This window comes from Drosophila obscura, unplaced genomic scaffold (genome assembly GCF_018151105.1).
Source record: "Drosophila obscura isolate BZ-5 IFL unplaced genomic scaffold, ASM1815110v1 contig_73, whole genome shotgun sequence".
NCBI lineage: Eukaryota > Metazoa > Arthropoda > Insecta > Diptera > Drosophilidae > Drosophila > Drosophila obscura.
This window is the reverse complement of record NW_024542865.1, coordinates 6,585,256-6,601,326: the sequence shown is the minus strand read 5'-3', so window position 1 is coordinate 6,601,326 and position 16,071 is coordinate 6,585,256. Positions and strand designations below refer to the sequence as shown.

The 16,071-nt window shown below is 43.9% G+C and overlaps 2 protein-coding genes across 2 annotated transcripts; both read left to right on the top strand.

Moving 5' to 3' along the window:
* Positions 1 to 4,066: 4,066 nt before the first annotated feature.
* LOC111067010 (irregular chiasm C-roughest protein) lies at positions 4,067 to 7,289 on the top strand. The gene is made up of 5 exons (XM_041595447.1): positions 4,067 to 5,102; positions 5,168 to 5,270; positions 5,345 to 5,472; positions 5,551 to 6,646; positions 6,720 to 7,289. The coding sequence occupies exons 1-5, from the start codon at positions 4,095 to 4,097 to the stop codon at positions 7,256 to 7,258; spliced, it is 2,874 nt and encodes a 957-aa protein (XP_041451381.1). The 5' UTR covers positions 4,067 to 4,094; the 3' UTR covers positions 7,259 to 7,289.
* Positions 7,290 to 10,763: 3,474 nt separating this feature from the next.
* LOC111067048 lies at positions 10,764 to 13,240 on the top strand. The gene is made up of 3 exons (XM_022356072.2): positions 10,764 to 12,506; positions 12,584 to 12,680; positions 12,748 to 13,240. Exons 1-3 carry the CDS (start codon positions 10,860 to 10,862, stop codon positions 13,125 to 13,127), a joined length of 2,124 nt encoding a protein of 707 aa, XP_022211764.2. The 5' UTR covers positions 10,764 to 10,859; the 3' UTR covers positions 13,128 to 13,240.
* The last annotated feature ends 2,831 nt before the right edge of the window (positions 13,241 to 16,071 follow it).

Sequence of the window (16,071 nt, the reverse complement as noted above, 5' to 3'; positions counted from 1 at the left end):
CTTAAAGCCCAACAAACAAAAAAAAAAAAAAGGAAAAAAAAGAACAAAAAAAAAAAGAACAAAAAAAAGTCAAGTGACAGAGACTGAGACTGTGACTGGGGGGCGGGGGGAAGACCTTAAGTAATTTTAATGTCTCTCGCCTGCAAGTACAACATAAAGGACAACTTTACCGTACACCCAAAAGCCATCCCACCTTCTTCTTCCATTCTGCCTCAGTCTCCAGGCCCCAAGCACGCAACATAAACTCAAAGGGAAGTCCCCCGGCTGGGACAGGCACAGGGAGAGCGGTAGGGGGGGAGGTAGGCCAGGAGACTATCGGGGAAGTGGTTTTTACTACTATCCAACGAAAATCTACCGCAACTAAAAACAAAAGTTATGTGTGCACGAAAAATCATGTCCAGTCATTTCCTGTACAACTTTCGGCCCAAGGACTAAAATGGACACAACGCCAAGCCAAGCCACCAGCACCAGCACCAGGACCAGGACAAGGCCAAGCAGAAGGAGGGGGGGGGGAGCTGAGTGCTGAGTGAGTGCCTTGGCAAGAGGCTTTTCTGGTGGCGCTGGCCTTTTATGGTCATAAAAATTTTATTATAAATTTTAATAATTTAGGCAAGCATATTGCTGGCAGCAAAAAGAACAGGGAACTCCGGCACCAGCACCGGCACCGGCTCAGTATCCGTATCCGTATCCGAGCACTATCCAAAGTTTTTCCAGACCCTACCCTGCTCGGCACCGCCCCTCTGCCGCGTCTATCCATATCACCTGGCACATACGCACGCCGGGCATTTCCGGCTCTATATATGAGGGCACTTCTGAGAGCCAGAGCCAGAGCCACAGCCGGACTCCAGTCCGCGCACCAACACACAACGGACAGACGGACAGACGGAGCCGTACCCGTACCCGGACTCCGACTCGGACACGGACACGGACAGAGGAACACAGTCACAGTCAAAGTGCAAATGCCGTAAATCATGGCGCTGGTAAACAAGCAACAGAGAACTGAACAGAAACCAGAAAGAAAACAAGAAAAGGAACTGCCAACGCTGGGGAGAAGGGGTCGACGCATCAAATACGCTCGCCCCCCAAGCCAATATATGGGCTGGATAATATTCGGATTTGATGCGGGGAACCCCATGTACACAAAATACATTCGACATAATTCAATAAAGATTTTGGAAGAAATCTTCAGAGAAGAAAAACGGCCCCTCAGCATCGATGATTCTTTCAGTGTTAATTCCACATTAATTGTTTCCATACTTAACTGAGCGATATGTGCATAAAATCACAACTTACTACTGCAGCCAGTGGGCATGCCCTCCTCCACTCGCTGCACGGGGTATCCAAATGAAAAGGCCACAAAAAAAAAAAATCATAGCGTAGCTATAGCCCGGGCGTTGCGATTGCAGCGGAGTGAAAGGGATAGCCACAGCGATACGCCGCGATATGAGGATATGTTTGGGATATACTCGTATGTTGGGGGGATATGCTGGGGATATACATATACGGATATAAATGACCTGGTCAGAGCTGTCTTTTGGCGCGTTTCGTTGGCGTTTCAAGCGCGTTTCGTTCGTGCTCTCTCTTTTTGTTTTTGTTTTTGTTTTGTTTGCTGTGTTCTCCCACTGCACCTGGCCTTTCCTTTGGCCCAGCGCCATAGCCCATGGGCGCCAATTTGATGAAATCGTTAGCATTACCTTTTTGGGTGGATGTGTGGATGCTTCAGGCGGCAGCACCTACTATTTGAGGGGGGGAATCCAGACTTGCTCGTACACGTACTCGTCTTTGGTCGGTACTCCACCGCGAAAGAGTGTGGAGAAAAGAGTAGCAAGGTGCTAAATGAATTTAACCAGCTTGAGCAGCTATTTTGGTACATAATTTATAAGAATTAAATCCATCAAAAAGCGAGAACCGATAATAAATGGGGCATGGGGAATAAAGCCATTGGGTTCTGCCTAGGCAGAGTCTCTCTTTTGGGGGCTGGGACTCCATGGAAGCGTAAAATCAAGTCCTACCTAAAATCAAACTCCCATCGAATATTACACAACTTTAAATCCATAATTATAACGAGTGCTATTTGTTAGCTAAACGAAGTCCATATTCGCCATTAAATTATTAATGAATGAACGTCCCCATTAAAGGTCACTCTCTCTCTCTGTCTGTCTATCCCCCTCTGACACATAATAATCTTTGATGTTGGTGAGTCCAAGCGACATTTGAATCCCTACAAGCTGTCTAACGCAGCTTTAAGGTCCTTGGGTGCTTAGTGGCGTACAAACAAAAATTGTGAACGCAAAAGAAATAGAATAAATAAAACAGACAAAAAGCAAACAAAGGCAAACAAAAGCCGCAAATGCCAAGGCCAAAACCGGACGAACAAGCGGATGAAAGTAAAGGCGAAAAAAAAGAATGTTCAAAAAGAAGAGCACACAATAAAAGGAACATATGTTTGTGTGTGTGGGTGTGTGTGTTGTGTGTTGCATTCACAGTGGGTGGCAAGCGGAAAAGCAGCGGGAAAAGCAGCGGAAAAAACGAAAATACACTGAAGGCAGATACGCGTGCAAAGCTGCGCGCGAATATGTTTCAATTTCACGGCAAAACGACCACACACTTACATTTACAGTTACATTTACAGTTACGGTTACACTTGTGCCGTTACGGTTATGGCAGCCCAGCAGTTGCAGCTGCAGCTGACGTCCATGCCCACCGCCGCCCTGCTGCTGACGTCCGTCTGCTGCTTGCCTGCTGCTTGCCTGTTGCCTGCTGCCGTCACTGCTTGCTTATGTGGCTGCTGCCTCCTGCAGTTGATGCCACCAAATTCAGAAAACTGACAACCCACGCAGGACACCCCCACCCACCCCATACTGCCCTCTTTCTCTGTCTGCTCAGCAGTGCTTTTAAGCAGTCGGGTATATCGACTCTATCGTATTGGGAAACACTCCAACACATTTCTTACAATTAATGCAAAAATATTGCAACTCGAAATAAGGCAAAAACTTATCGAGCATAGGGACCCTGAGAGACCCTGAGAGACCCTGAGAGACCCTGACCCTGGTGTGCACATGGAGGGAGATGAAGCAGATCTCTGCTGCTGCAATTGCGAAAAAAAACTTGTACAAATATTTATAGAAAGGCACTGAAAATTAAATGAATCGCATAAATGAAATTATCTTTGATAGAATATTGGGTATGGGTATGGCTATGGTGGGTATGGTTATGGGTATCCCCCACCAGTCAGTCGTAAAATATTATATATGTACATCATTCGCATTCGGTGCTGTTTACACACGTACCCCACACTTCGTATTCATTTGGTTTAAACTTGACCCACAAAAACAAATTTGATTGCATTCGTTTGCCCATGTGAGCAGCGGCAAGCAAGCGTGGCAGGCGCGGAGTGGGTGCATGGTGCATGGTGCATGGTGGGTGGTGGGTGGTGGGTGGATGGGTGTGTTGGTTGCACCTTTTTCCCCGTTTTGTTTGTACAATAATTATTTTTTATAGAGTTTGTTTTCGCTGTTGATTTAATTCGAATTGCACTGAGTGGGGGCGAGGGCTGTGCCTCTGTGCTGTAATTCAATTAAAGGAATACGCGGAATTAAATTCAATACAAATATAAATGAAATGCAACGCAGGCAGAGGCACACCTCAATCTATTTATTTATTTAGCCCGATCCAGAGAGAGAGAGAGCGAGCTGCTGCTGCCATCTACTTGACAAGCTGATGAAACCTTGCTAGCGCCATCTGACGGATATGCCGGCTAAGTAAAATTTAAATTGGACTTACAGCCAGGTGGCGCTGGCAGGCTGGCATTAAAACCAACGCAAGATGGCGCCCATATGCAGATTTGGAACATAAATTGTTAAAGATTGCATTTTAAAAATAAAGCCTTAATAATAATAAAATTTATATATAATAATAAAATTAATAAATAATAAAATTAATAAATAATAAAATTAATAAATAATAAAATTAATAAATAATAAAATAATATTTAAAATTAATAAATAATAAAATTAATATTAAAATAATGAAATTAATTTCCCCCATTTAATGTCCCTCTTTGCAGCCGTATTAGCCATTCTGCGGCGGCTAAAATGAAGAAAATGCGCAGAAGTCAGCTGCTGCGGGTGCTTCCCCTGGCCGTGCTACTGCTGGAGGTGGCCCTGCTGCCCGTCTCCGTGCTGGCCAAGTCCAAAAATAAAAACAAAAACAACCAGAACAATGCACATCACGGCGACTCGTCGCCATCAGCGTCCTCCGGATCAGGCTCGAACGATGACAACAAGCCGAGGAGCGGCGATAACGGGGGCCAGCACTTTGCCATGGAGCCCCAGGATCAGACAGCTGTGGTGGGCTCCCGTGTGACGCTGCCCTGCCGCGTAACGGCGAAGGTTGGCGCCCTGCAGTGGACCAAGGATGATTTCGGCCTCGGACAGCATCGCAATTTGAGCGGCTTTGAGCGTTACTCGATGGTGGGCAGTGACGAGGAGGGTGACTTCTCGCTGGATATTTTTCCGCTGATGCTCGACGATGATGCCAAGTACCAGTGCCAGGTGGGGCCCGGTCCGCAGGGCGAACAGGGTATCCGTTCGCGGTTTGCAAAGCTCACGGTGCTGGTGAAGCCGGAGGATCCGAAAATACTGCAAGGCGACTACATGGTGACCACAGAGGATCGCGAAATCGAACTCGAATGCGTATCGGTGGGCGGGAAGCCAGCCGCCGAGATCACCTGGATCGATGGCCTCGGCAATGTCCTCACCAAGGGCATCGAATACGTTAAGGAGCCGCTGTCCGATTCGCGTCGCATCACCGCCAAGTCCATCCTCAAGCTGGCACCTAAAAAGGAGCACCACAACACGACGTTCACGTGCCAGGCGCAGAATACCGCCGATCGCAACTATCGCTCCGCCAAGCTGCTGCTGGAGGTCAAGTACGCCCCAAAGGTGTCGGTGTCCGTGGTGGAGGGCGCCTCCGCTGGCGGCAAGATACCCGAGGGAGCCGAGGTCGTTCTCAGCTGTCAGGCGGATGCCAATCCACCCGAGGTCACCTACAGATGGTTCATCAACGACGAACTCATGACCGGAGATTTCACCACCAAATTGGTAAGTCTCAAAACTCAAGAAATCTCCCCTGGCCGCTCTTCCCTTAACAAGCGCATCCGTTACAGATTATTCACAATGTAACCCGTTCGTATCACGATTCGATTGTCAAGTGCGAGGTGGTCAATGCCGTCGGCAAGAGCGAGGAGAGCGAGACCCTGGACATAAGCTGTAAGTATTTGCTGGCACGCGCAGAGCACTGACTCCATTTGACTCCATTTGACTCCATTTGTGTCTGATTGCAGTTGGACCCGTGTTCCGTAAGCGTCCACAGACCGTGGAGGCCGACCTGGGCGCCACCGTGAGCATGCGCTGCGAGGTGGCCGGCAATCCGACCCCAGAAATCGAATGGGTTAACGAGAATTCCGCACAGGTATGATCAGAGAACACAACAACAACAACAACAACAACAATGATAAAATCCCAAATTCCTAATTGCTTTTCCCATTAGGTTGTGGGCCGCGGCACGGAGCTGAAAATGAAGGTGAGCAGCGAGACGGCGGGACGATATATTTGCAGGGCGGAGGTCACCGGCTTCCCGGAAATCGGCGCCGAGGCATTGATACACGTGAAACGGGCACCGATCATCACCTCGCACAAGGTGCAGTTCGGGGCGGTGGGCAACAAGGTGAAGATTGAGTGCCTGGCCTTTAGCATACCCAAGGCCGAGCAGATACTGTGGTCCTTCGAGAACAAGGTGATCAACATGAGCAGCGCCGATCCGGACATCTACATCTTCGAGGAGCAACATCTGCCGGAGGGCGTGCGGGCCGCCCTCATTATACGCGAGAGCAGGGCAACACACTTTGGCAAGTACAACTGCACGGTGATGAATTCGTATGGCAGCGACTCCCTGCTGATCACCGTGGTGCGTGAGCCCGGCAATATACCCGTCCTGCTGGTCGTTATGGGCTCGGTCTTCTCCGTGGCCATCATACTGATGATCGTGATGATTGTGGTGGTGTACACGAAGCGGCGCAACCGCAAGAAGCCCATGCCTGCGGACGTTATACCGGAGGCATCACGCGGCGGCGACAAGCTGAACGAACTGAAGAGCGAACTGCGATCCAAGGCCTACGATGTGGAGTACTCGGAAGCGGGCAGCGAGGCGCTGGCCATCACCCTCAATCAATCGCCCATGCCCGATGTGCAGATGAAGGGCGCCACCCTGGGCGTACCACTTGCCGGTCCCGTGAAGTTCGATGAGCGCTTCTCGGGCGACTTTACCGACCGCTACAATCGCCAGTGCCACATCAAGAATCTGAAGAACCACCAGGAGAACGCCTACAAGGAGACCACCGCCAATGGATATGCCCACTACTTTGAATATGCCCTCGACTACAGTCCACCCGGCGATGCAGCTGCAGCTGCGGCTGGTGGCAAATCCGGCAAGCACTCCGGCGGCAAGAACTCCGCCACACTGCCACACTCGACGGCTGCCTCCGTTGGTGTGGGTGGTGGTGCAGGTGCAGCTGGGGCTGGGGCCAGCCTACCGCGCAATCAACGTCACGATCAACAGCAGTCGCAGCAGGCCAATGGATTCATGGGTATGGATATATATATATTGCAGCCAGTTGTCTCTTTTGGCCCCCGCATCTAACCCGATCTCTTTTTTTGCAGGACAACCGCTTCTACAGAACGGCATCGACAGTCGCTTCAGCGCCATCTATGGCAATCCGTATCTACGCACCAACTCCTCGATCTTGCCCCCACTGCCACCGCCAAGCACCGCAAATCCAGCGGCTACGCCAGCCCCACCGCCGTACCATGCTGCCCGCCACCATCACCACGCGAACGGCGGCCTCAAGCACTACGGCCATGGCCATGGCGCCTCCCTGGCTGGCGCCACCCTACATACTAGTCCGGCCAATGCCGGTGGCGGTGGCGTCGGCGGCGGACAGCTGTTGTCCGGCGGTGGCTCGGCAGCGGCGAGCCTGAACAGCGGCATGGGTGGGGGCCCCGGCGCTGGTGGCGCTGGGGGCAGTGTGAGCGGCAGCAGCTCGAATTTAACGGCCAGCAGCAATACGCTGGCTGCCACACCATTGGCTCAGTCGGCCGTCGTCACTGGGCAGTGTGCACAGAGTCCATCCGGACAATTTATACTGTCCAACAATGGCAAGGGCCACACCCAGAAGGGCCCATTGGCCACCCACGTCTAAGGAGGAGGAGGAGAAGGAGCAAATGCAAAGGCAAAGGAGCAGCAGCAGCAGCAGAAGCGGCAGCAGCAGCAGCAGCAGCAGCAGCAGAAGCAGAAGCAGCAGCAGGAGTCAGTCAGTCTCACTTGGATGCTACCGATTTACATACATACATACATACATATACATGAAAAACTACTTAGACAAGACACCCCCCCTACACCCACAACACCCCCCACTATACATATATCGCATTAGATGGCCATTAGCATATCCATATTCGTATTTTTAATGTCTATAGCAGAACTCTAGGAACCTAAGCGAGTGTGTAATCTTTTTTTTTTCAATATATATATATACATACATACATACTATATCCACATATATATATCTAAACTATATACATAGTGCATATATACAAGAAACAAAAAAAGGAAGGAAAGGAAAAGAAAAGAAAGGAAAAAAAAAACAAAACCGTATTGTGATTTATAGCGTTAATTATTTTATGGCAAGAGGAAAGCTCTCGTTGGATAAAACCCGAAACGAAACGAAACGAAATGAATGGCAAATTATATCAATTAGTGCAAATTTTAAGCTACTTATTATCGATGGCAAGGCGGTGGTGGGACCATGTCCCTCCCATCCTACCAACCAGATCATAAATCCTTATCAATTAAAACGAAACGTATCGAACAAACAATTAACAAAAAAAAAAAATAACAAAAACAACTACAAAACTTCAAAAGTTCATTTTAAACAGCGAGTTGCATAGAAGAAATAACAAAAACAAAAAAAAAAAGGAAATAAGAAGCAAGCGGAAACTATACAATTTTAAACAAAACGAAAAAAAAAAACGAAAAAGAAAATGAGAAAGTAAATGGGAAAAAATTTAAATTAAATAAAATATAATTATAAATGTAATCATTAAATGCCTGTAGTTAGTTCCAAGTAAAAGAAAAGAAAAAAACAAAACCAAAATAAAGATAAAGTATGTAAAGCAGAAACAGAAAAGCGAATGAAAACAAAACAAAACAAAACAAAAAACAAACAATTTCTAAGCCAAAATTTATCAAATTTTTAGACTTAAAATAAAATACTATACATGAAATAAACGAACGAGAAAACAAACGGAAGTATAGCAAACGAAGAATGAGAATGATACGTAGGTAAGCAGAGCTGAATTTGACCTTTAACCCGGTCAAGCTTAGCCAAAATAAAACAGGAACACACACACACACACATATCGTTGAAACATCCAATGTTACCCATCATATCCATACAGCATAAACACTGAGCAAAAAATGCCCTTCAATTTAGAAAAGCGGAATAAGTTTACTTGGGGGTGGGGGGCGGGGGCGGTCAAAGGCAAGCTTAGGAAATATGTATCAACTATTTCTTAGGCTAACAAACATAGAAGAAAATGTGTGTAACAAAAATATTCAAAATATTTATAAACTAAACTAGAAAGTCTAATAGATTTTAGGGATACTTTCTCAATGAAGGGCGCTTTTTTTCGCCGTGTATAAGCCCATGAGCATGTGCATGTGCATGTATGTATATCAAAGCAGATTGAACAGAAATTAAACCCTAAACTAGTCAACATTTGCTGGCTATTGGGAGACTCTATTGCACATACTTTACATTTTCAATTTGAATAAAGGAGAGGGCAAGCAATACCCAAGTACTGTACTGAAAGTAATGAGTGATTATATAGTCCAGTGTTTAATCGATTTGCGGTAGTCAGTTTTTGCTGCACTCCTCTCCCCCAGTTCATTGTCTCCACATTAATTATATATACATACATATATGAAAACATACTCCAGACTTGACCGGGGTTAACGGATACACAGCGCCAGCATCAATGTGAAAACTTAGAAAACTTTTTTTTGTCTAGCCCATAAGAAAGTAAATGAAATTTAACATTAAATCAATTATGTATACAAAAACAAAAACAAAAAAACGAAATATATATGTATATCGAATATTGAGCATAAATGTGTATGTCAACGCTTAAATAAAATTAGTAACTAAGATTAGCGAGAGGAGCAGAAGTACATAACGTATTTTTTTTTTTTTTTTTTTTTTTGTCAGCATAGCGGAGTAAGCCTACTTATAAAACTAAATATATATGCAAACAATTTTAAAAGTAACATTTAAAAAGCTTAGACACAATTTGTAAAACATTTGAGCGATCTACCAAAAAAAAAAATGAAGAATAATAATAATAAAATCGAAAATCGATAAGTGAATGTGAAGCGAAACTTTTAAACACGAAATGCTGCCTTATGATTCCTTGTTGGGTTCTTAAAACATTAAGCCAATACTGTAATTATTTTTTTTTTTAACATATACACAATTAAGGAGATACATACATGCATACATATTTATATAGAGTAATACAGAAAATGCTTTAAATGTTTTTTATTTATTGAATCTTAATTTATTCACTCGAATCTATTATATTATATTCTATTCTTTACTTGAGAGCTATGCGCAGAGCTTTTTCAATACAAAATTCAACTGAAAACTGACAACAGAAAACTCAAAAAAACACAGACGCAGAAATAAAATTAAAAATTTTTGGATAAATTGTCAAACGATTCAATTAAGCGTTCAATTAAATAGCAGTTTAATGAAATACATGAATAAAACCAAGAAAACAAAATCCTATTAAGCCAAGTACATTATATTGTAATAATTACGAAGAGGAAATGGAAAATGAAAAATGTGAAATGCAAACCGGAAAGAAAACGATAACTAAGAACGAAGTGCGTATAAAGGAAAAGCATGCAAGCAGAAAAAAACGATAATTCAATTTAATCTTAAGTCAAAAAATAACTCAAACTAGTTGAAATGAAAATACATAAAAAAAAAAACAAAATAAAATAATTCAAAATGCTACCAAAAAATATATATCTTTCATTTGGTTATTTTGGGGCTTAGGATGCGGATATTTTCTAAATTTATTGAAAAATATAATTTCATGAACTCTTAAAATCAGTGCAATTTTTTATATTTTAGGCACGTTTATTTTTCATATGTGACATTAATTAAAATTGTCCAAAGCGTGCCAAACGTACGAATTATTTGGTAAGTCAACCCCATTTCATATTACACTGAGAAAAAATTCGGTAAATGTTCGATAAACGGGTCTCTATGCTTTATTCAAAAGCATGCTTGGATTACGTTTACATTTTGAATGTGCAAAACAGGAGACTTTTAAATTCAATAAAAAAAGAACCAAGTTCGATCGACAAATAGTTTCTGCACGTAAATTCTTGATAAATCGCGTTCAATCATCAGTTTTTTTTTTGTTTTTGATTTTTTGTTTCGAGCAGACATATGCCGGAATATAGAACTTTTAGCAAATATTCTGTGAGAGATCGTACAGTTTATAGAAGGAAGTATCATGGCGATGGAAAAAAGGCATTGCTCGTATCACTGAGGGGAAATATGTATAAGGTGCTGAGTTTTTTCTTTGCCATGTTGATGGGTAATCTCCGTTTTTGTTGTCACAGTCATACGAGTATTTCATTCATATACGAGTGAGTAGTGCTAGGGTACACAACTTATAGCCAACACTAAAAACATATATATTGCACAACGATTAAAAACGCACACTAAAATGGATCCAGAATCCGCAACCAACGCAGATACTGACATCACAGAGATCACAGACGAGCAGCAGCATCCTCCAACTCAGCAGACCACTGAGCAAGGGTCAGAGCCAGAACCCGAGCCAGAGCCAGAGCCCGAGCCAGAGCCGGAGCCAGAGCTACAGAGTCAGGTAGAGCCCAAGAAAGCAAGTAAGTTGACATCCATTCTGCCACCGGGAACGGCAGTAGCAGACGAACACAATGTAGTTTTCGATGGGGTATCGGTGGGCACGGATGCGGAATCCATGGCCGGAATAGGCTCTGTACGGGACGGAGAAGAGACGCAGGGGACATTGTTTGCCTCGGCCGATGATCTGAAGCAGACCAAAAAAGCGGAACGAAAGCTGCGAATTCGAGAAATGGAAGCAAGGCGTTTCAAGCCGAGCGATTCGAGGGTATCCTTTGACACTGTCGCCCTGAGCGAAGGACGACTCCGCGACGAAGACGATGAGGACGCCGAGTTCCGGGTGGAGCGAAAGCGAGAGGAGAAATTGCGCGTTCGCCACACGATGCTGCTGGAGGATGAATACGAGGAGGCGGTGGCTCGTGATGCGGAGCATGACGAGGACGAGGACTCCATTGATGTGGAAATGTCGTCCATCATCTATATGAGGGCCATCGACAAGGCTTCGGACACCGTTCAACTCAAGGAGGATTTTCTCAACGAATTCGATATGCCCAGTCTGTCGGACTTCTCCTCTGAGGAGTCGGAGCCACTGGAATTTATTATCAAAGCGGACTCCATCCACCACATTGACGAGGCGGATGTGGGCGTCTTTGTTGATCCGCTAACTGGCGAGGTGCTGAGCACCTCAAGCTCATCCTCAACGGAAGAGCCCCACGTGGAGGTGGAGGAGGAGCAAGCGGCGGAAGAGGAATCAGACGAATGTCCCGAGATTTTTGACGATGACCTGCCCGCAGCGCCAGTGCATCCCGGCGAGCAGTCTATGGACGACTTTGATCAGTTCCGGCAGACCTTCGAGTCCAAGGATCTGGGCATACCCTTGCGCGTTAGCGAATTAGAGGGCCGTAAGCATCGAACCGAGCTAATGATAATTACCCAAGACTTTCTCAAGGAGCTCATCGCTGCGCTGGTCAGCAAAGCCGAGTCCATCAATGTGGAGCACATTTTCAGAGCGCGTTGCGACAAGGGCAAGCTAATGGAGGAGCTCATCACCGTCACGAACAACTTCTACTTCGAGAAGCTGGACAACACCTTTCTGCAGGGTCGCGTCGCCGAGTACTACAAGCGGAACAAGAACATGCGTGTGTTTGCCCGGCTGGAACGGGATGTCGACAGGAACTACAGCATGCGCTACATGGAGTCCCTGAAGCAGCTCGATTGCATTAAGGGTCGCTTCACTGCCGCCAAGCAGAAGAGCAGCTTTCTAATCAACAAAGTGCTCATGGAACTGTACTACACTCAGAATAGCGCCACGCGCTCTGAAACGCATCTGGATCAGACCGTACGCCAGTATCTGTCCCTGCAGGATTCGGACTATCTGAAGCGGCTGGCCGATCGCGAGCTCAGACTTATGGCCGTCAAGCGCAACGAGATCAGCGACACGCGTCTCTTTCTCATTACCATGAAGCACACTTTGGGTCGTGTAACCGAGGTAAGTCGCTGCACTGCGCTGCACTGCGCCCTCCTGTCCAGCAGATCTCATCGTTTTGCTTGTTTTCGTTTGTCTAGAAAATCAATCAGCTGGAACGTGTGGGCGATGATCTGAACATAAACGACTTCATAGCCATACAGAATCAGGTGGTCACCCTGGACAAGAAGATCGAAGGTAATACAATACCCATACCATCAGCTTTTACAGCGAAATTCGTTTCTAATCGCTCCATCGTTCCCAGAACGGAATATCGAACTGAAGAAGCTGCGTTCCAAGTACCATGTGGACCTGCACTTGATACAGCACAACCGGGAGAAGGCGCTGGCGCTCGCCGACAAGCTGCAGCACTGTAAGGCCACCCTCAAGGGGCTGCTGCGCAAGCAGCACGGCAAAAGAGAGACTCTGTATAGAGTGAAGATGGACCGCACAAATATCCGAAAACAGCAGCAGGATCTGTCGTATCAGGGCGGCATCCTGTCGATGCCCTCACTGATGTACGAATACGACAACACCGTGGATGGGCTGCAGGTGAAGCGAGCCAGCGTCCTCAAGCTGAGGGAGACCCTCAAGAATCTCAATCGTCGCATACAAGAGTATGAATCTACCTCGTACTCCATCTAGATGGGCTCACTTTTCGCCAAAACAATAATAATAACAATTAACTTAATTTGGTTTAATATGTAATATCAAATAACATTTAAAATAAAATAGGAGAATAATACTAGCAAAGGCTAGTTAAGTACAGCTGTGGCATAAATAATAGCACCATGACACTCAATTTTCTGTATTGAAGGATTTTGTTTAAACAGTGGTATTAATGAACGGTTTAAGAACTAATATATATACTTTAGGATGTAATCTAATGTTTCCGAAAGCAATAGTTTGTATTGCAGACTTCAAACGAAAATTATCAAAAAGAAAAGGAATTATTCAGGAATTTAGGCGGCAACAAAAATAGCACTGAGTTCCAAAAATTAAAAAAAAAAACAAATTTAAAAGAAGCTTTCCAAATTTTCATTAAAGTAGGTTACTTTAGTTGTATTCAAAGGTTAATATTTTGTTGTAAAGCCTTTGGAAGCAACCACAGTGTCTCAGCGTCTTGTCATGAAAGTTCACCTCATTTTCGCATCTTTCCTGGGAGATATGGCTCCACCAATAATGCCTGATACCCCAAAGATCAATATTGTTCCTTGGTTTCGTATTAGAAACATATTTTTTAGCCTTAGCACAAAGATTTTTCATGGTGTTCATATCTGGCGACTAAGCAGGCCAATGCATTACATTAAATACACTGCATCTCTGAACCTACCTTTGAGCTTTCTTGCTGGTCTGTTTGGGATCATTGTCCTGATGGCAGACACTAAACAACGGCATTGTCCTATTCCATATATAGGCAGCATACATTGTTTTCTAATTTGATTTTAATATATACATGTTTATCCATCTATCTAGTTTGTAGCCATGTATTGGACCACCTCAATAATGCGACGAAAAAAGAATGTGCCCATGGAGGGGGGATGATGCCTATCCCTGAGTGTTTAATGGTTTTATATATTAGTCAGGGGGTTTTATTTGGCATTAAGTGTCGTCATATCACTTAAGGTTATATAGCCTTTTCCACAAAAAAAAAAACAATTTGACTTTCTTCGGAACACATGATGTTTCTTTGGGACAACTCCAGTGCCAGAAGCACTCACTTTGCCCCATGGCTTTCTTTCTAAAGTGGATTTTTCCTCGGATTTTTGGCACTTAATTTATGTTCTTGTATGCAAGAACTAACTTTGCTCATCTTTGGCGATTTTTCAAGATCCTTTTTTAGCTCAGTGGACGATTTATAAGGGTCCTTCTTGCTCTCATCAAGCAGTAGTTTGACCGGAAATGGCGGTATCGCGTATTCCGTGGGTTTTTTGTTGGTTGCATGTTTTAAAGCATTGCGAATCAATGCTCAATGATCAACCAACAATTGGATTCACCTAAAGATAGGTGTCTCCTTCTGGAATAAAAGTTTTGATCCTCTTGCTTTTTTCTAACCTAAAGTGCTTTCTAAGGCCCAAAGTTCTTGCCACAATCTACTTAAGACAACGAATTTTAGTTTAATTAAAATCATAAAATATCTAAAAGCTCGGAAAAGTAAAAGTTTTTATAAAAAACCAATTTTAGTGCTTCTTTTTTGGAAAATTGTCTTAAGTAATAAGAACCGTTAGGAATTTGAGAGCAAGCACACTTCTATCAGAGAGGAGACATGTAAACCTAATTGATATTATTGTCAAGGGCAAAATATGTTGGTTAGAGATCAGGCTTTGAAACAATAAAGACTGTGGTACCAAACAGTGCTATTATTTCTGCCGCAACTGTACATCTTAAAAATACCAAAACATAAAAATACTCAATACCACGCAACCACAGGGCGAACGAACCGAGCAACGAGAGAGAGACCAGAAAGAAGAGAAGAAAAAAACAATTAATTTCTGGTTGCAGGAGGGAGAGCGAGACAGCTGGGGTTAAGTTACGTTGTTCCTTGGTATATTTACGGTATATTTTGAAAATGCCTTTTCTGAGGTTCCAGTCATACTCGACAAAACAAATCAAGTGATATATTTATTTTTCCATACATTAATATACTTTTGAAAATGACCGCCAAACTCAATTTAGCGCACCAAAAATACTGACATTTTTCGCTCTCAATTCATGGTAGTTTTTCAAAATTTGCTCTCTTTTTTGAGGTGAAGAGAGCGTTTTCGTGGTGACTTTTCGTGGTGTGAGAAACATGTATCTTGAAACATGGAATGACGCAACAATGAATCTTCATTCCATACGCGTTCCCGTAAGATACATTTGATTTGTATGGGAAAAATTTCAGCAGCATGGGGAAATGAAGAGTCAGCATTGTTGTGCAACTTTAGCACGGAATGAGCAACAATCTGCATACCTTGGGAAAATGGATATTATGGACTTGAGATATTGTTTGTAATTTCAGGCTCCAAGTAATGCAGAAACTACTCAGTCTCTTATTAAAAGACGTCAACGAAATTTTGTAGCTCATGGGTACCAATAATAGGTATCAGAACCGGGATAAATGTATATATAAAACACAAACATGTGCATTAATAGGTAAAAAGCATGTCAATCTAGGATAAAATCATAAATAATGTTTCAATGGAGCTTGGAACAAAACATTTAACATCAATTAAAAGAAATAAGGTATACAAAAGTACATACGCATAGAAGAAACTTGGTTGACCAGCAACAATGACGTTACATTTAGTCAACACATACGTTTTATGCTTTGGCCGTTTTTGTTCGAACCTTATTTTGTAAACAATCCAATGAAAAAGAGTTCTGAAAACTTGCCAATCTTGTAGAAAATTTATGTATCTATCGGATAAAATTATATATTGAGTGCTGAGGGTCCTAGCTAGCTAGTTACATTAAACGGGGTATTTAGTTTGTACTTCAGGAATCTTGCGCGGCTTAACTTAAGGTGTTCGCCTGTTTAGAGGGTGACAGCTGGGGTTAAGTTAATTTGTTCCTCGGTATATTTGCGGTATATTTTGAAAATGATTTT